General features: G+C 37.5%; 1 protein-coding gene across 3 annotated transcripts; it reads right to left on the bottom strand.

Moving 5' to 3' along the window:
* Positions 1–703: 703 nt before the first annotated feature.
* On the bottom strand, positions 704–20,550 carry LOC129245780 (jmjC domain-containing histone demethylation protein 1). Of its 3 annotated transcripts, none has more exons than XM_054884168.1 (6): positions 20,386–20,550; positions 16,339–16,469; positions 5,318–5,478; positions 3,859–5,258; positions 2,474–3,225; positions 704–2,385 (listed from the first exon to the last, which is right to left on the bottom strand). In XM_054884168.1, the coding sequence occupies exons 2-6, from the start codon at positions 16,399–16,401 to the stop codon at positions 919–921; spliced, it is 3,843 nt and encodes a 1,280-aa protein (XP_054740143.1). In that variant the 5' UTR covers positions 16,402–16,469; positions 20,386–20,550; the 3' UTR covers positions 704–918. The 3 variants fall into 3 exon arrangements, with proteins under 3 accessions (XP_054740143.1, XP_054740159.1, XP_054740151.1); XM_054884184.1 differs by having other exon boundaries at positions 3,868–5,258; XM_054884176.1 differs by lacking the exon at positions 20,386–20,550 and adding an exon at positions 16,572–16,725.
* Between the last annotated feature and the right edge of the window lie 1,238 nt (positions 20,551–21,788).

Raw genomic sequence — 21,788 nt, 5'->3', positions numbered from 1 at the left:
CGAAAATAAATGAAACAGCGATCGGCAAGTATATCCTAGCATTTTCATGGTAGAAATACACTCGGAGGTTTGCCATTGCCTCCCGAGGGGCAATCGTTATTAGAACTAACACAATCACATTCGCCGGCTTAATTATGATCTGGATATGGTAGCACGTTGAACTACTACTCATCCCGATTGCTCCCCGATATAGAAAACATATATCCAAGAAATAAAGAGAAGAATATATCCCTCACGACACTAACTATCTCTTCACATGCTTCAACTCATCTAATACTTTCTCCCTTTGGCCCGAACCCATCGAAATGGCATGATCTATCGTTAGTTAACCTCAGTCAATAGCATTTAGTGGAACACTGACCTAGACAGGTCTTAGTAAGGCCAAAACTTACAACAACCAATCACACCTTATTGCGACGAAGATCTTTGGCTAGCTCATAGCTTGCTTTCAGAATTGAATTTTGGATATTGTTGCAGCTTAAACTCCTATCTATCCAGGATTAACATCAACATACGCAAAATACGTTCCTTTTCGACTGAAAGCCGTATGGCACCACTTAATAGGTCATTTGGTCTGACCAAGGGCAAACAGTGCGTTTATTGAACCAGGCGCCATCAACGATGCCAATTGGTCTTGGTAAGCTACTAAAAATATAGCCACTAGCGATGGGGACTAAGCTGCCACAACAGCAATAACCTACGATTCGTGTATGAGATTATTATTATTTTATGCTTGATTTTTGCAAATTACATTCTTTCAGACACCATTTTGGACTTGCTAAAAATCTTTTACAGTTTAGTTGCTTACTTATATAAAGATAATTAATATGCTCGTCATTCACTTAAATATTTACATTGAACATTTTGTACCCTCACTGCACTTCATAAAATCTAATTGCAATCCACCCATACAATCATTCAGTCATTCCAACTGCTTACTGAACCCATTCCCCCTAAACTCGATGCCGTTGTTGGTTGCGTCGTTTTCTGCGGTCGCCGCTTTTCCACCAGCTTTACATCTTTCACACAGAGATCGTGCTTTGATTCGGCTGCAAACTTTATCACTGCTTGCGTTGGCACTAACGGTACGTGCCGCAAATCCAACCAAATCAATTGTTCGCATTTAGCTAAGTGTTCCAATGAAAATTCAGAAACCAGTCGACAAGAGCTCAAATTCAATTCCACCAATTTTGCGATGGCCGTTGGTGAAGTGCCAATTTGTGCCACTCCGGCATCTGTTACACGCTGACATGATGAGAGATCCAGATTCACAAGATTCGGCAAAGCTTGCGTTATGTAGCGCAGCGCCACATCGGTTATATCCGTTCCAGCCAATTTTAGAGTTTTAAGATCTCGAAGTCGTGTCTTCGAATCTGCTAAGCCGGGTCGTGAGTCCTTGGGAGGCGACAGTATATCCCGAATGGCGGCATCGTTAAGACCACGCACAAAGCTCATATCTAGTATTTGTAATGGCGGGCAGAGGCAAGTGTGTAGAGCCAGCACCGCCTGTATTGGACAATTCTGCAGCGAGAGATGTTTTAGTGCCGGTAGGCGTGCAATTACCCAGGCTAGCTGCCTTTTGGCAATTTGAGTCCAGTCTAATATTAAGTGCTCCGGTTGACGACGCACAATCGCCGTAAGTAGTGAAGCAGACAACTTGTGCTCAGCACAATTCATTGTTTTCCAGAGATCAGGATCTACGGACACATTCGACCATACTTTACAAACCGAACAGCAGGTGACTAGGGTCTCTTGAGGCAAATAGCGAAAGATGATTTTAAGCAATGTTGGATCGAGGGCCAAATTTGCGACACTAATGTGACTACCAGTTAAGCCGCTTCCACTGGACGATAAGTGACCAGCGGGACGTACCACATATTGAGGTTTCTTAAGTACTCTCGTTGATGAATTGAGCATTTGTTGAGCCAACTGTGAACGTATTGAATTTTTTTTCCGCGACATTTGTGTGCCATTGCCACCGCTAATACCACCGTTGCCGGCGCCCACATGGCAATCCATGGATGCACCCGCATCAATACTGTCCTGCATACTGCTGCACAAGCTCAACCCGTCATCACTCTTACGCCTCTTTATGCGATCGCTAGTTGCGTTGGGCGAGATACCCGGCGAAGAGGTATCATAGCTACGCTCAGTCTTCACTTCAATGTGGTGGTGATGCCGCTTGCCACCATGCTTCCAATGTACAGCGTTTGCTGTACAAGACTCCATTTCCGATTCACTTGTGAAAACAAAATCATTATATTGTCCAATGGGCGGTGGCAACTGATTGCTGTCGTGATCATGCCCGACTGCAACGATATTTGAACCTCCCACTGAAGTGCGCCGAACCTCCGAAGATTTTTGACGTGCTCGAAAGTGACGAGGCTACAATAAAAGTAATGCCATCATTGATTGCTTCTAATTGGTAGGAAATAAACTTATATATGTATTTCAATATGATTAATGTACGCACCTTGTAGTCATTATTTTTTCCCGATCGACAACAGCTCGGACATTCCCAACTATTTGGCAAGTCCTCATTCATTATACCCTTAGCATCTGCCGCATCTTCGGTGCCATCCAACAGCGACAGCGCACAATCAGGATGCGCAATCTCATAACACACTGAACATTCCATTAGCGATGACGGTCCTTCTAGCGATGCTAACTGTTTAGTTTGAGGCGACACGGGTACTTGACGCCAACCATCCAAATGACAAACAAAACATTGCGCTGTCACCGGTAACATCGGTGACAGACACTGACGCATCATGCAAGTCTGCTTAGCGCGCCCTGGACCGCCGAATTTCACCATATCCAAACAGAAGCTGCACTCACCACAATCGGAACGTTGACAAGCAGCACACACTTTACAACGCGTTCGTCGACGACGCGGCTGTCCAGTACCGGTCACATTGGGCGACAGCTTCGACTCGTTCGGTGAGAGGCAAGAGAATTCTGCAGTATTAACTGTGTTTGCGTTATGCGCATGTGGCGGTATATGTGATTGCAAATGAGTTTGGTTCGAGCCCACAGTCGTTGTTACTGTCGAAGTTGTTGTTGTGGCGGTAGAACTACCAGGGGTAACAGTATTGTAGCTTGAGCAAGATGCGATAACACTGACGGTGTTGTTAGCCTGATTGGCTGCCGCAGCAACAGCATTAGCCAGGTGCATCTTCTTTGGCGGACGGTACTTAAGGCTGTCCGAGGGTGATACGAATGTGGCTAGGAGAGAAAACACAATAGTAAGACAAAATAGTTGATGTTGTGTGTAAAATTGGATTATTATAATTATATTCTGATTTCCTTTCAAAAATTAATGCAGGAAGTCCGATATATCGAAAAGAAAAGACAAAAACACTTTGAATGCAAATTATACACGTCTTATTAATGTATAGAAAAATTAATTTACAAACAATAACAAAAGAAAAATTATAGAACTTGAACTCGCGTTTTCAGCATAAATTGCAATCGCATATGCTGAAAGATTTTTAAAGGTGTTCTACGTAGCAAAATTCAAAGCACACAACTTTTCACAATAAACTAACCACGCAGCATTCGTGCATCATTTTGCAGCTACGCACATTTGTACCTACCGTGCGAGTATTCGTGTTTTAATTTAAATTTGAGAATTTGAAAAAAACAGCATTATTTACGCATCGTTTTCAGCAGCGTTGGTGCACCATTTTGCAGCTTTATTTGAATTACACACAAGAGCTAAATGTGAGTTTGTTACTACTACCTACCCTTAGATTGCCAGAATCAATATTGCCCTAACTTAAAGATTGGTTGCCTACGGTTTTAATGCTATCCCTAATATAAAAATTACTTTCTATTTTACAACATAACTATAGTTACCTGTCTTACCTGGCTGCGGTGTCCCATTCTCCACAGGTTCCTTTTTACACTCTTTTACAATAACGCCTCCATTATCTGTGGCATTTGTAATGGATATGACATTGGATTTAGGATTGATATCACCTTTATTTGGCACCGCATTGTTGGATGATGATAATTCTGCCGCATTTGCTGCGTTGGCTGCATCTAATTGTTGTTGTTCACGTATGATTTCTGAATTTTTTCGTGCAATCTCTGCCTTGATTTCCTGCTTGACTATCGTGCGGTCGTACACCTGAAATGTCGGGTGCATCTGACCGGGCGGTTTCAACACCGACTCACCGGTTATTGCTAACTCCGGCTTATCCTTGCAATGGCGTTCCACCAGCGTACGCACGTCCTTGATCAATGCCACAGGATCGCGTACAAGTTCTGGTACGTTTTTTTTTTGTGGTGGCAAATCATATAAATACATGACGATCTCTTTAAGACCAAAAAGTTCATAGTGCGTGAGATGTACATGATTACGTTTTGCCATTTCCTCCTCGCTTACCGAAGGTTCGCCTTCCAGATGAGAGTGACCCAGAAGAGTATAAACATAACGTGCCAGTACATACCACAACATTTCGGTGAAGAAAGGGTATCGGAATTTTTGCGGTACTTTAGTAGCATCTTCCACCTGCGCCGTCTTAAGTTGTTTAACAATACCAAAGGAATGCAAAAAGTTACCGCCAAATACTAGTGTGTCTGTGGGCGTGTATACTGCATGTATCCAACCAGTTGGTATAAAGAAAGTGTTACCCGCAGTTAGATAGACCCGGGCACACTTTTCGACTGTATCGCCAAAGAAAACATCTGCCTGCTTGCCGGACAGCACCCACTTCTCGTATAGTTGTAAATTTTTTTCTGTTGGTGGTATCAACCAAAATACTTTACTACCCTTCAAAATATGATACCAGACTGAAGTGCCACCAAAGTCTATGTGAAAATCTGTGTAGCAATTCTTCACTGACATAAGACAATATTTTTGTACTTTTGGATACATCATTTCTCCCAGTACATTTGTGCCCTCCTTTTGTGCGTCTTTTAAACGCTTTGGCCACACTACATCCACCCAATCGATCTGCCGAACAATTTCCGGACATTGCACATAATTGTCTAATCGTGTATGGGAAAACTCTAACGAGATCACATTAAGTAGTCGATCTTTTTGTGGATTATCATAATACTGTTGCCACTCTTTCATTGTCATTTGTAGATTTTTCTGTGTATTTACATCCATTACGTCCAGTATACGACGTGATCCAACGCACAGCCTCACATCATTCACGGTAAATTCATTGGCATCAGGCATACGTAAGCCCAAGCCTGCTTTTTCACGAAACAATAACGGAATATTGAAGCCATATTGTTGAAGGAAGCTGAAAGTGAAAATAAATCGGTGATTATCTAATTTTCAAATGAGCAACTATAATCTTACCCCACAGTCAAATCACTTCCACGCATCTCACGAACCATACTAGTCTGTGCAAACTTCGAAGATTCTAATTTTTCTGACACGCTAAATCCCCGTGCCCCTTCCAAATCATCATCTCCCAATGTCCATTCTTCAAGATAAAGTTTACGTTGTTTGCGTTCGCGCTAAAATTAGATAAAATAATTTTACGGTTTAATGCAAGTTATATACTATATCGTACATAAGTACGTTCGCCGACATATTCATTATAAATCAATTTTAGCATTATAATAATACTTTCACCCCCTCTGTTAATGTAAAACAATTTTATTCCTAGCTAGTTTTTTTATTCCAGAACTTAAAAAATTTGCGAAATTCTTTCCGGATATGTTTAGTTTTAATAGTTTTATATTACAAATATTGTATATACACTTGTGCTCACTTTATCTTTTAGCAATATTCACAACGAAAAAGGCTAATTTTTTATAAACTCCTTTATATGGAAGAAAATTCTCATAAACAACTCGATTTTTGAGCGACTTCAAACTTACACCATATTTTACTAAAATTGAATAGTTATAAAACTGCTTACCCAGAAGGTTTTTAAGATTCTGATTAAAAAGTTTAAAATTTTGATGACAATTTTTGGAAACTTGTTAATTTTTTGTGAATTTTGTACAAAGTTTGGAGCTTTGATTTATTTCTTTATTCTTTATTCAAGCGCTTTGGCATAAACAATATTTTTTGTTTTTCTATTTGTTTTTGAGTAAATATAAAATATGAATTGAAAATCAGGAAAAAAGAAGATTGTTTTTAAATTTAAAATCAACGCATATGAATAAACAATCGTCTTCTTTCCTGATCATCCATGAATTTTTCGTTTCAATTTATATGTTTTATTAAGCATTGGAGTTTTTTTAACCATTATCCATTTATATTTTTCAAAAAAAAAAAACGAAAAAATTTTTTTTTTCCACGAACACATAATTTCTTTCGGATTTCACATTAAATTCTCAAATTTCGTAAGAAATTATTCACTGTTCCAAAATCCACTCCAAAAAAATTCACAAACAATTTTTACATGTTGCACTTAAGTTTTTTCCTTATGGCATCCAAACCAGAAAGAAATATTGACACATTGTAACTCACACTGTCGATTTGACAGTTCAGTTCCGCCCCAAGCGTTAAAAAAGTAAGCGACATTATGACTGGTTCAAAAGAACGCTGTACCCGTTGCCAGTGCTCCGAATTACAACCAAACTTTACGAAACCCATTTTCAATACTTACTTAACAATGTGTGTAAGTTTGGTTTAATTCGGGGCAAAGACACGGCGGGTCCACGTTTTGGCATATATTTCCAGACCCTAGTCATCAATAGGTATGAAAATTACCCCGTATTAAAGCACTTATCAACAGCTTTAATTTGATACCCATATTGTACATACACAACCAAAGGTTACCCGGGTCCACGTTTTGACCTATATCTCGAGACCCCAGTTACGGAGCGGCATGAAAAATACTCTGTACTAAAGCATTCACCAACAGCTTCAATTTGATATCCATATTGTACAAACACATTCTAGGGTCCACGTTTCGGTCTCTATCTCGAGACCCTAGTCACGGAGCGGCATGAAAAATACTCTGGACTAAAGCATTCACCAACAGCTTCCATTTGATACCCATATTGTACATACACATCCGAAGGTTACCCGGGTCCACGTTTTGACCTATATCTCGAGCTCTATTCCCAAAATAAAATATAATCCATGTTACTCGTGGATGATGTAGCTTTCGAATGGTGAAAGAATTTTTAAAATCGGCCCAGTAGTTTTTGAGCCTATTCATTACAACCAAACAAACAAAGTTTTCCTCTTTATAATATTAGTGTAGATGTATGTACATATGGGATTAAACTGACGAGCAAACATTACGAACGAACCTACTAAAATGCTATTAAGCAGCACTGCAAAACCAATAATGGTATGAGCATTGACTATGTTGATTTTTAGCGTATATCAGTACCACAAGCTAAATTTTGTGAAACACATCCCAAGTGACGTAGGATCCAAAATTCCCCTCACCATACCTATCAAGCGAAGCGGACATTGCTAAAAAACCGAAATAAACGAAAAGCTTGCATTAGCTTGCATACAACTTCTCAAAACGGGCGGACCACCATAGTTATGCGCAAATAAACATTGTATTATTTAACATAAGAATAAAATGCAAAAAGAAATAAAATATTTGTTATTGTTAATTAAACTACACAAATTTTACTTAAAATTCTTTTCTCTTACAGAAATCTTATCGGGCACCGCTTTTGTTTGTGTACAACTGTGAAAAGTGCCGAAAATCTGCTTTGTAGTAAAAAAAGTTGGATCATGTGAAAAACATATTAATAATTAATTCTGCGTTAAATCTAGTACTAACTTCACAGCTTAGAAATTTCGCCAGCAACATGCATTTGGCTTGCGGTGAAATGTTGCTAGCAACATTAATTGCTAAATGAGAAGAAACTTCAAATTTGTAAGCATCGCCTCAGAAGCAACGGGCAACAGTTGGTAAGAAATTTTTTTTTTTTTTTAATTAATACATATAATTATACTAGCATTACCTAGTGGGCTTCGCACTACCATACATAAAATGTTTTTTTATATCGCAAGAAATTTTTCATATTAAGTTTTCTTTATAGAACTCGTAAAATGTTGAAACAGTTGAATTAGTTGATTTTTTTCATTCAACATACTTTCTAAAGATGTCACAATAGCCTTTTCTGTACTTTTTTTAAATTTTATTGTTGTGGTCACCTACATATATACAGGTAAGGTGAAAGAGCCGATAAAAACTTGTAATTAAACTTTGATTCTTTAATTTCCAGTTCAATTTTAAACGCTAAATAAATTATGCTAAAATAAATAAAGTTAAAAATGTTTTTCCTGTTCCTCCTGGAGCATTCAATTTTTTATTATATTTGCGTCCAAAATGACTTGCAATTCGATAAAAAATTGATGCGAAAGTTGATTGCATCACAAAAAAAATTGTTTTCTTGAGGGCGAATCATCAATCGATACGAATAAAAATTCATCGCACTTACGGTTTTCGTTGATTTTTGACCTGCGATGCAAAAATTAATTAGCGTATGAAAATTATTTAAAAATCATATTTAAACAAAAATAAAATGTGTATGTACCAGTTGTTGGATTTATCATTGGTATGTTGATATGATAGCCATCGTCCCCTCTCCAAAACAAAATGGGGTATTGCAATGCATCATAACAGCGATGGAGTTCTGAAATACGTTGTAATTGCTCATTTCTACGATACAAAACAATATCTCGTGGCTGAAACTGTTCACCAACCACAACAATAGCTACTTCATAAATCGTTGGTACATTGAATCGTCTGGCGTGCTCCCAATTGGTGTTTTATTGGCTTTTATTATGATTTTGTGGCCATCGGTGGGCATCAGTTTGAGTGCCACTTTGAACAATTTCACCAATTCATTGTGTTGATGGAACATTGTTTGCAATTCATTCACGATTGATCTTCTCGTATTCGTCGAAATTGCACAGCGCTGATCTAATTCACGATTCTCATCACCAATAAAATATATTTGCAAAAATTGATGGTCACCATCTGGGAATGGTAGCAAAGACCCAGCTCTATGGTATATTTGACCTTGAATCTGTAAAGTTCGAGAAATATATGTAGATAACGGATCTGAATTTTTAAAAACATTTTAACTGGTTGTAGTACATAAGAATGCAATCTCTTAACCTGAAGGCGAGTTCCCAATTGGTCTATATCTGGAGTCCTTAGTTACCCAGCGAAAAGAAAAGTCCTCTTTTCATTAGCATTTATCAACAACTTACAATGGATACTCATGTGGTTCAAACACATCCTAGGGTTATCCAGGTCCACGTTTTGGTCTATATCGCGAGACCCTAGTTACGGACGGGCATTAAAAATACTCTATACTATAGCAATCATCAACAGCTCCCATTTGCTACCCATATTGTACAAACACATCCTAGGGTTACCCGGGTTCACGTTTTGGCCTATTTCTCGAGACCCTGGTATCCGATTCTTAAAATTTCAAAACACAAACCATCTACTGAATAGTCCAAACAAAGCCTAAAAATTTGGTTTGGATAGGTGAGCCCGTTCTTGAGTTATAAGATTACCAAGGAAATGTAACTTCTTTTTATATATATAGATAAAGACAGACAAAAATTTAAAGAATATTTTGTTACACTCTTTGCTAGACGTTTCGCTTAAAAATGTCATACCTTCGGAGGATTCAAAGTCAGACCATTGCCTCGCAAACGAACTGTCAGTCATCGCTCAATTTTTATTTTCGGCCGCCGTAGCCGAATGGGTTGGTGCGTGACTACCATTCGCAATTCACAGAGAGAACGTCGGTTCGAATCTCGGTGAAGCACCAAAATTAAGAAAAACATTTTTCTAATAGCGGTCGCCCCTCGGCAGGCAATGGCAAACCTCCGCGTGTATTTCTGCCATGAAAAAGCTAATCATAAAAATATCTGCCGTTCGGAGTCGGCTTATAACTGTAGGTCCCTCCATTTGTGGAACAACATCACGACGCACACCACAAATAGGAGGAGGAGCTCGGCCCAACACCCAAAAAGGGTGTACGCGCCAATTATATATATATATATATATTTTAAATAGGTGTGAAAAAATGTTGCTGGCATGTTACACGGTGTTTTCACAGCGTGAACTACTTTGCCGTGAGATACATATGTACGAAATTTCACGGCAATGCAATTTGTATGGATTTTGAAACGCGAACTTAGTACTATGCTTTAGAATAAACAGCCATAGTAAATGAAAACTTGTTGAATTATTGAATTTGAAATAAGTTTCGGATATTGATCAATACTTGAAATATATATACCTAAAACTTTTATTGATGGTTTACTTATTTTAATCTCGATGGTGTTTGTAAGACTAGCTCTGTACAAAGATTTTTTGTTTTCTTCGAATACAAAGGAAATATCACAATTTCACAAAACATCTACCAACTATGATAAGAATATCCAAATAAAAAAGGAGTAATAAAAACATGTAAGTGAAACTTTTCGCCATTCTTGACGTTCACGTGCTGCCTTCTCCCAGTTTCTGACTCCTATTGCTAGGAGTTTCTATGCTACATCGTCTTTCCACCGTAGTCTGCGTCTTCCTTGGCTTCATATGCTTGTCACTTTTCGTTTCTAGTCATCTTTTTTGCACTCTATCCGCTTCTATACACGTTACGTGTCCTGTCCATCTGATCCTTTGGCACTTTACATATTTCTCTGAGTCCTCCTTTTGTGTTAGACTATTAACGTATTTGTGCCAAAGTTACGCGGGTTTCTCGGGGTAGCTGAAGACCTTCATTTGCAGTAGGGGGTGATTGGACTCCGATGACGGCATTCAGAGGTCGAGAATTGAGGAAGGTGGTAAGTGCCTCCCGATGAATGCTATTTAACATCTGTCTAAATACTGTCCGGTCCAGTACTTGTAGGCTCGTTATATCATGCGCTTAATAACTCGATATTACTCTTTGTCCAAGGTGGATTCTTATTGAGCGTTGGTAAGGCATAATCTGTTAGTAACAACGCCTACTTCCCATATAACGGTAATTTTCAGAATATCCAAAAACGTGATATTTCGATTATAAACGATAAAAAATTACCCAAATTTAATACAAATTGATCAACCCAAGAAAAGAAATATAACTCAAGTAAAAATTTAAAAAGCTGTACGATGCCACGCCCTCTTTTGGTATATATGTATATGTCTATATCTATCTCGATTATTTTATGCTGCTACATACAAAAGTTATGTGAAAAAAAATGATATACCCTTGGGCATACATAAGTGCGCAGGTATAATTAAGTTGATATTCTAGGCAAATTTTCACAAATTTCGACAGCCTTTATTAATTCAGGAAGAGAGAATTGCCAATTAATTAGAAATGTTCGGGTGAGAAAACATGTTTTTAAGTTTATCAATGTGCATTTAGTAATGCTAATATGTATGGTATGTGTATAACAATATATATTTATAAACCATGCATCGTCACTCGAACGTTATCTATCACTTTCTTCGATGACACAGCCGGCAGGTTTGTGACATAATTGCAGGAACAAAATACTATTTAAATGAAAAGAAAATGCCTTAGAGCGAAGAGTAACAAAAATGTACACACGGTAAGTGGCAGGTGGGGCTTGTTTTGGTTGTAAAACAAGATGGTGAGGAAAGCGGAAACACAATATATGTATAGGTACCACTACAGTCTGAATACTAACCTGACGGGCATCAGTAAATACTAAAGTAGTAATTGACAAAAAAAAAAAAAAAAAAAATTGTGTAAACAGCGATAGAACTCACAACGTTTAGTAAGTAGCCAAGTCAACTCAGACATAAGGTACAAAGAAAATTAGCTATGAAGAGAGTGAACGATTGCTGAGCAAAAATTAGGATTTTGCTTTATTTGAGTGAGATAATGGAGTGCCTTCGGTTTGTATGTGTGCCGCCTTGGACTTGAGAGAAATGGTTATTATGTTAATGTGTTTGTGGGCATCTATCTACGCAAGCGCGAGCCTAAAAACAGCCCTAGCAACATTCTACGAGTGAATTCAGTTGTTTTCGGATAACACATTTGCATTACTACTCGGACTGCCAACACGAGTAGGCACCATGCCCGCTATTATAGTACAAATCATAGCTCAGTCATAAAAGCAGATTGGTTGTAGACCAGCGTGAGCTGCTAGCCCAAACAGCTTGTGTACAATTAAAAGATATGTGAGAGAACGAGCGAGCGAGCGAGCACGAACACACCGGTTTCGATAACACTCGAATCAATTGCAACCCCCATAGACAGAGTCGTTCAGGCAGTTGGTCCAACCAAGGTGATTGATAACAGCAACAGCAGTAGTCGAGCAGGCTACTAAGCACCTCACTTGGCCGCCGTTGGCCAGCAATAAACCGTCAAGCTGTGGATGTTCGTATTTCTTGGAAAAGGAAAATAGGAAAGAAGTTGGTTGATGCCCTTCACTTTGCACATACAAACATACATACAATTGTAATTGTTGCCAATGATGTTCATGCATCTGCTTCTTGGGAAAAAAGGCGCTATATTTTGGCTCTGTGTCTAGTCCCTTGTTGTTTACTCTATGGTACAGTTGTTTGGAGGCAATTGGCGCCTAACATTTTGCACGTACATACATAGATATGAAACAATGCATTTGGTACTACAGTGGTCGTCCAATAAAATGGATAATATTAATTATCGATTTGTTACTTCTCCTCTCCGCCACAGAGATATACCAGGGAACTGTAGGGCAGACCAACTTGCAAGAGAAGGTACCTCTTTGCCAGACATAAGTAATTTTATGGAGATACCTCTCGCAACTTGTAAGCTTCTCATTAAGGGCGTATTAATCAGGTCTACAAATCAAAGATGGATTAGCGTTAACACCTGTGAAATTGCTAGGCAAACATGGCCAAGGCTAAATTTACGTCTGTCCAAGAGTATTATAAACCTGAATAGACTTCAAATCAGGACCTTAGTAGGGGCCTTCACAGGACATTGTCTCATAGGAAATCATGCAAAGAGATTAGGCGTTTACACGCATGATTTCTGTCGTAGCTGCAGAAATGAGGAGGAGTTGGAAACAATTCAACACCTTTTTTGCACATGCCCAACTCTAGCCAGAAGCAGGAACCGATTTCTAAAATCCTACTTTTTAACGAATATAGATAATCTATACATTTTAGGTATCAACAACCTTTTACGCTTTGTCAAAAGCTCAGGATGGTTTAATATAGAGAGGGAAATGTAGCTCAGCCCCCGCGGTTCACAACGGACCCATTTCGTGGTCTAAGTGGCATCGTTGTCTCTATGTGCGATGCGGCTGCCGAACCTAACCTAACCTAACCTAGTTCTTGTCTGGCTGGTCGTCGACTCTGCTCGATTAACGCTTCCGTGACAAAGCCAATTCCAATCTGCTAGAACTCGGAAATTTCTAAACTCTGACCCCCTAATCTTCTTCTCTCTATCCAAGCAGCGTATAAAAAATAATAAAATCATTGAAATCCGCTTAACAATTTTCCTTGGTGCATGTTTCCTATTTTGGTTTATTATTTGAGCAATTTTACCTTATTTAAAACAGAGATATCACGTTTTTTTCTTTTTTTTTGTATAAGAGGTTGGCACGGGTATTGAACGAGGAGTATAAAATAAAATTAATTAATTTTTCTTCGATTCATCCTGCACAAATCGACTCCTCTCATCATTTTGGTATACATACTTGGAAATAAGCTTAAAAAACTCTTTACTTATCGCAAGTAAATAAATTTAATATTTACTAAAATAGCAAATAACAGTAATGCTTTGTGAAAATGTCGTTCAAATCAAATGAAGCTTAGAAGTATTTTAAATATTTAACGGAAGTAATTAACATTGATATTTTCATTTCGCAAGATTTCAGATGAAATCAAGAAAGGCTCGAAGTCATATACATAATCGGATTGCTTATGCTCGTAATACATGATATCTCACATTAATTTTCAGTGCAAGACGGTGCAAGAGTAGATCATATTCGATATCAGGGCCGGTTAAGGTGAATAAGCTAGACAATAAACGATATAGTCTGTGAGAAAACAACTCGTATGTAGTCATTAGTTTTTAGCAGATGCCTGTATTTTCTTTTGCTTTTCTCACAGCTGTTTGTATTTTGTTGAACGTGTAATGTAGTAAATACATACATATAACCAAGGCGAGTACTTACAAGATGATGGCAGTAGTATAAAAATAATCGTTTATTAAGACTGTGTTATAGCGCGACTTTTGTCGGCGTTACTTTGAAAATTCTCTGTTTGTGCAATTCCTATTATAGGACAAATACTCAAGGTAACGGTATTTTATTTTCGCGATTTCGACAACCAGTCGACGTCAACAGTAGAAATAAAATAATGTCTTGGCAATTATTGTGATTTTAATATTTGGCAATTATTAAAATTTTAATATTTGTGTATGTGAGTGTGTGCCGTGGCAAGAAAGTGCGTGCATGTGTATATAATTTGTTGTGTTGGTCAGTTTCTATGGCTTTCGCTTACTCTTTCTCTTCACGAAATTTCCCTTCTTTTTAAAATTCGTAAGCGATGACGTCGCAACAAATTCAGAAGGCACAATCTTGTATTCTATCATTCTTATGATGCACACACTCACCAACGTAAATGTACGTTCCGTGTAAGCTGACACGAATAAACTAATGAGAGCCTAAGGTAAATGAAAAAATCACCACCGTTCCGTTGCGTAGTATCGTAGATGGTGTACGTTTTGGATTGTTCCGTAAAAACGTGTCACCTGATTGCTCTATCACCACACAGTGTTGCTAAACAGTACATTTCGAAATCATTTACAAAATAAACTTAGACAAGTTTTAATTTTTATTAAAATAACTTAAAACAATGTTGAATAATGTTAATTATAGATAAATGAACTATTTGCATTTGTTGCTTTTTGGCTATGGTTTATTAAACAATGAAACATCGTAACTGATAACACGGATGTGTGTAAAAGTGTGTATGCACAAATATAAATGGCAACATTGTGTTGATACCACGAAACACAAACACACACAAGCCGATGTAATGTGCAAATATGTAACCAAACAAAAGCAGTTGTTTTCTACGGACAGGGACCACGATAACGTCAGTGAGTGTGGGCCCCATAACACATAATCTATTTTGTTCTCAGTCAAATTCGTTGCCGCAACGGACCCGTTGTAACAGGTCTATAAGTAGATCAAAATGTGGCAGCACTGCATGGAACAGGTTATCTAAAGAAAAATTACAAACTCACTCACTTCCTCAAGCAATGAATAAATTCTCAGAGTCGGTATCTGCAGTAATCGGATGAAATAATTCACACACATACACATATGAGCGATTACATATTGTGTTTGATTTTGAGTGAATTTCAGTTTCGGAATGTATCTGTGTGAGAGGCATCACCCATACACTCACACCAGCTCCAAGTACTTTTTAAACGTACGAAATTCATTGAACAGCGTCAGTTGTCATAAGCTGCTCCGCGTTGGTACAAATGATGGCCGCTTGAACTGTGGATAACGAGTAGTACAGCTAAACCATGCTGCAGGTTGAATCGGCATAGGGGGGTGGGGCCCTTTATAATTTAATGCGTGTGCTCATATGTGTACAACACTCTTTAATAGCGCTCGATCAAGTCCACGAACACTACAAAGCCATATTATTCATACATACACATACATTTTTGTATGTAACATAAGTCTGTATACATGTTGTGCATAAGCACGCCTTATATTTTCACACAGTTTTCTTTGTTAATCATCGAAAATAGCTAAATCTTTGCTAAACACTGATATGATTTTGATTTGCGGTGAATTTGCGGTGGAGTTTCGTTGTTATTACAATTAATTTTTACACAAATAAGAGCAAAAATTAAAACAAAAGAAAAAAAAATTGGCAGAACCAATGTGATAACCGGCTCAGGCTGTTTTTTCCATTATTGGTATGCACTTGGATTATAACTTTTAAGAACACCACATTTATGTTTAAGAATACGTTAACGATAAATATTAAGTAGTACAATACAAAGATAATACAACTACACCAAGATAGTATGACGGCATTACTCTATTGCATGGATGATTTCACCTCCACCCTATCTAGAAAATACACGTACGAAAGGGGTTTATAGTCCGTACTGAGAATCGAGTCGTTAACACCACACATAACTTACATACATATTTATATATATTTTTCAGTTGCCTTCCAAGGCAATGCTGCCCGCTATTTCGGGCTACGTTCCTACTAGACACAATGACTGAAACGGTCGCGACACTCAATTAACTTCAGAAAGCTTTTGATATTAAAATTTTGTACGAAAATGTGCTGAGTATTATGCACTATTTCACAATTTTCTATAACTTTTGTTTAGCAATTTTGTCTTTTTAATTATGTATTTATTGTTAATCATTTAAGTACTTACCAATTGGCGACGCTGCTGCTGTCCACCTTTCTGCGTCTTGCCTGGCGACCCCGTTTCGGACATCGCCACCGAATTTTTCAGCTCAATTCAGTATTACCCACTCACAATTCACTTTTCCAAATGTTTTTGATCTGCAAATAATTGTTAGAAATTCATTAAGCACCACTAAAAACTATTTCTGTATTCATATCGTGCAAACGAAATTCTGTAAATTTAAATATATTTTTAAGTACCACGCAGCAACGAGTTTTAAATAAAGAAAAGTTAGCTTAAAACGTTTCTGCCGTATGGTAATATTAAATGACGTTTGGTCATCTCGTACAAAAAATAAAGTACTACAAATTTTATCACCGACAATGAATACTACATGAACAGACGAGCTAAACGAACCGGACCGTACTAAACGTGCAACTTTCGTAGGTATCTAAACGAAAGAAAATCGCTTCTTCGTTCTTTTCTATTTCTCTCTATCCGTTCAAATTATACTCAAGGCGAATTCATATAAGGTGAAGTTACTTTAGTAGACCAGTTGAATGGTTTTTTCTTGTGATTTAGTGGTTGCAGTGAATTTAGTAGGCGCATTCCGAAAACCGTTCCTTTGTTTTTCGTGAATTTGACAATTGGGTGACGTTAGTACATAAAATAAACAAATGAATGCACGATTTATTCTATCTTCTTGGCTTTCCACTCATTTTCGCTTATTCTTCTCTTCTTTTTGTTTGTGTATTTTCCGTACTGACGACGGCACATGGGAGGACGCAATCGTGATATCAGTAGGTCAGTTGATTTATTTTTTTACTTCCAATCTGAACATTAGCATGTCGCGGCCGTTCTCTTTTAATACTACTCTACTTTATTGGCAGATCGAGAATGACAACCAAGGCGAATTCATTTAAGGTGATATCGTTTTTACAAATACAATTTGGAGGGATATTGCCAAATTTTACCTGAAAGAAGAAGAAGGAAATTAAATGCAAATGCAATTATAATCAGACTTCAATCAACTGATGAAAGAACACCACCTTATGTAAATTCGCCTTAAATACAAGATTACGCGTTGCCTAGGCTAAGGAGAAGAGTAATCGAATACAAGTTGAGTCTTTAATATCATTCGCGTTTGCATAACTGAACACAGGACACTTCATTTTTATTATATTTATTATTTTGTTTAAAAATCACTGAGTGGATCACAAACAAGGTTTGTTTATTTTCTGTGCTGACGTAATTAAAAACAGCCCATTTTGTCAAATTCGTCAAGAACAAAATAGCAGTACTCGGGACGGATTGTTAGCGGTAGTATAAAACAAAAATTTGGTATATTTATCATTTTCCCTTGAGCTAGACCAAGCAGAGCAAATTTTTCTTGTTTGGTGGTTTGCAAGTCAATGATATATTTTCATTAAATTCTAACTCGTCGAAAATTCCTGAAGAACGTTAGAGTCAAACCACCAAATTGCGAAATCAAAATACATGTAAATTTTGTTTTTGTACTAGTGCTAACACCTTGTATGAATCATCCTTTTGCAGACGTCGCTTTCAGCGTTTTGGCCAGTGAAGGGTAATACCGCAAACAAACGGCGATTACAGAATGCAAATGCATTGGTGTGTTTACGGTGGAGTAATTGGGATCAAAATTTATGTAATTATTGGTTCCAGCCTTATTGTTCAACAAGATTAAAAATATGTATTTATTTCAAGAAATTAAAGAAATAATTTTATAAATATTCAAATAAAAATAAAAATACTATTTTAAAAAAATTATTTCATATAAATAATAAAAATAATAAGTATTCTACGATATGAATTTTTAATAAAGCCGTGGAATATACTCGTAGAATATAACTTATAAGTATATTTTATATATAAATAACTTATAAGTTATATGTTCGAATTCCAACGTAGCCGCCGAACCTTACAGGAAGGCCGTCCAAAAACGGTGGTTGTGCCAGAAATAATCGATGCTGTGTGTCAATTGATCCCGCAAGATGTAGCATTTTTTGCCATTTGTGGGACAAGGATACATTCAATATTGTATGAACATTTGGTCATTAGAAAGATTTGTTCTCATTGGATACAGCATAATTTAAGAACAACAGGTCGTGTTCCCACGACAGCCGGTTCTACGTAACCGGAACGACCCGGATTTATATCCGGCCAAGGACCATTCATATATGTATGAAATGTTTATGCTACTACAACAACAACTAGTTCTGGCAGCTGTTTTAGCAAACTAACATGACCACATACACCAGGCCTATTCCAGTGATCTTCGGTTAAATTGTCTCAATTTGGAGATTCGCCAACTGGTAAATCAACATAACCAAGTGGGTTGAGCATTTAAAGCCCTGCAACTTTCCGTCTCACATCAGCTTTGATCAATGGTAAAGCCTCTGTCTAATCCGACGAAGCACAATTACATAATGGCTATCCCATTGGAAATTGTGTTTCGTCGGACCCAAAGCGATGCTCGAGGCTTTTTAGCTGACAATTTATATTCCATCCTTCGGCTGACAGAAACGAGTGTCATGTTACCGGACCGTTGTACAGTCTACCAAGCAAAAGTGCACCGATTGTTTTCATCAGCTATGATAAACCTGTTGCTTGCATCACAAAGATCTTCAATTCTCTGAAAAGTGATAAACGGGCAAACATTAGACTTAGACGAAAACCTAGTGGCGCTGGATCTCTTCAAGGCTTTTGAGACAATTAGCAATGCCACTCAGCTAGTTGGCACCAAAAAATCTACTCTCCCACGGGGACTGAAGAGGTGTTCCGCAAATTCCCTGTGTAGGCGACACTCGTCAGTAACGTTTCGAAATCAAATACCTAAACAGATAGGGATAAAGCAAGGAGTGCCGCAGGATAGTGTTCTCCTTCGCTTTTCAATCTCTACATTTTGTAACTTCCTAAACCACCAGAGAGTTTACGTTGATATTGGTTTTTGACAATATCGGTTGCTTGTGTTCTTCAGGTCCGCGAATTTACTGCAATCCGAACCTTATGTCTCCTGATGTCCCCTATCCAACACCTACACAGTGAGTTATTTATGTTTTCAGTTAGGGCTCTTAAGTTTAGCAAGCAGTTCATGCTGGAGTGTTACCGTAGAAACCATATTTCCCAAAACAGGACTTACAATCTTCCGGTACCATCAATAACATACAAGTACTTTACCACGCATTCTCGTCGAACAATTGCCAATAGTATTATTTTACATAATTTTTAGCAGTGTATGTTCTACCAGCGAGCGGCGGTAATCAAGTTCGGTTGCGCCCCATCTAACTTTGAACATCAACTTCATACATACATGTGTACAGATTATAACCTTTTATCATTTTTCTTTCACGCGAACAGTAAACGCGCAGAGAAAAACGCGTGCAGGTACTGGAATATTCAACTGCAGAACTGATTAACCAGCGCTCGCTTTAAACCTGATTGTGTTAAATTTCACGTAAATACAAAGTTACACTTTTCGACCAAGGATTTGCAAGGTATATTTTTTTGCAGTGCATAGAGCCAAACTATTAGGAACAGGAATTTCATTACTTTAGCACACCCGTTTCTTAAAACATTAGTTACGCAGGTACCGAAGAATTGTGTTTACAGACGTTCCTAATTTTCTCTGAGCTTGCTTGGAAGAGACACATATCCATCCACCTTTGTTTTCGCTCTTCCATTTTATCAAAGTTCACTGATACTTTGGTTTCATTTTATTTTTCTGCAACAACGAGATGCTCTATAAGTGAGGATGTGTATTTATGCAAAGAATTCTCATTAAAGCTTATGCCAATAATCCCACATTGGATTGCCTATTCTTCTAAATTTTTGGATTCCTTTATGGGTGCGTATGGCACATAAGTATATACATAGGCATATCAACATCCGATACATTTGTACACAGAATTTTTTTATATGTAAGCTGATATATTAATCTCTAAGGTTCGCACAAATCACATTTCCACTTTTCTAGATTATCGTCATATGTATTTACGTGTAGGGTAGCGTGTTTTTATAAATTTTATTAAATATTTTACATTGCACAAAACATACTTGAGGAAAATATCGGTTTGTTCCGTTTTATCACTGAAACACTTATTTTTGAACTGTTGTGAGTCGCGCGAAGCACACAATCGACAAATAATTCTTTTAGCTGCCCGATTATTGCTGCTGGAAGATGATTTGCCGTAAAATAAAGTATCCACACACGTCCACAACTCGCGCTGGCAACGAAACTAATGAAAACGAAACCTGTATCCACCAGAAACACAAGGCGAATCTATACAAGGTGAAGTCACTAGAGCAATAGCAACATGCACATGTATTTTGTTTTTCCAATTGGGTGCTTTGAATATCAATGGTCTGATTGAAAGAATATCTAGAAGGATAGAATTGTTTAGTTTAAATCTCACAAATCGCAAAACTATCAAGTCATTCATTGAATTTTCACAAACATGTAATTCCTCCTCCTTTTGTTTATTTGATATTGAAAAGGCGCCTGACGTCACACTTGCCAAAATCGCGAAAAATGAAGTAACAGTTTTGGGAAGACCCCACCTTCTGTATTCAATTTGCCTTGGAGCAGCCTAAGTTTGTTTAGAACCTTCACACACTACAGACAATTTGGTTGGCCAATTATTCGTTGGGTCGTGCTGTATTTTTGCACACTAAATAGTCTGGCCAACCTAATAGTCGCGTTGATTGTGGGTGCACACACAACACTACGTCGGGCAGGGTTGCATTTGTGCTAATTATATAATTACGATTTCCATTCATACATGACATCCCTAGTCTAATGTCGAATAATTTGGTAAAATTCGGACCTGTCAATTATTCGACAAAATGTTGCCCAAAAGTGTTAAAGAGAAATGAATAAATTATTAGATCCACGTCGTCTACACTGATCGATTACTAACGCTTTAAAAGTTAGCGGAAGAAAAAATTACCCATTTTTATAAGCACCACAATTAATTTGTATTTTAAAACATAACGCAAAAATCTCTCAGTGGTTTACAAATGTTTCAAAAGTACCTTACTACAATTTTTACAGAATTTCCAGTATTGAACATAGGGCAGAGAAATTACGAATCGAATAGGGCTATACACATGGTAAACGAATACACAAAAAATGTTATAGCTTGGTCAAAAGACCTTAGACATTTTATAAGGAAAGTCGTAACATTTATGGAAATATTGTTGGAGCTTCAAAACCATAAACGCGCTAAACATTTTTAGTTTGATCGTAATCGGACTTCACACCCAACTATTTAATCTGCGGCAAAATTGGTGTAATTTGTGCATTTTCACATCTCTTGATTCAAGAGGGACCGTCAAAGAGTTGTTTGATAAAGACTATATTGTGCTGAGGCTCTTACGTTCCATAATATACGGCGTTTATTTCGAATGTGAAATTGCGCCGAGTGGTTTCATTTAGGATTGTTATTAGTTTAATATTT

The sequence above is a fragment of the Anastrepha obliqua genome, chromosome 1 (assembly GCF_027943255.1).
Source record: "Anastrepha obliqua isolate idAnaObli1 chromosome 1, idAnaObli1_1.0, whole genome shotgun sequence".
NCBI lineage: Eukaryota > Metazoa > Arthropoda > Insecta > Diptera > Tephritidae > Anastrepha > Anastrepha obliqua.
This window is presented reverse-complemented; position numbering and strand designations above follow the sequence as displayed.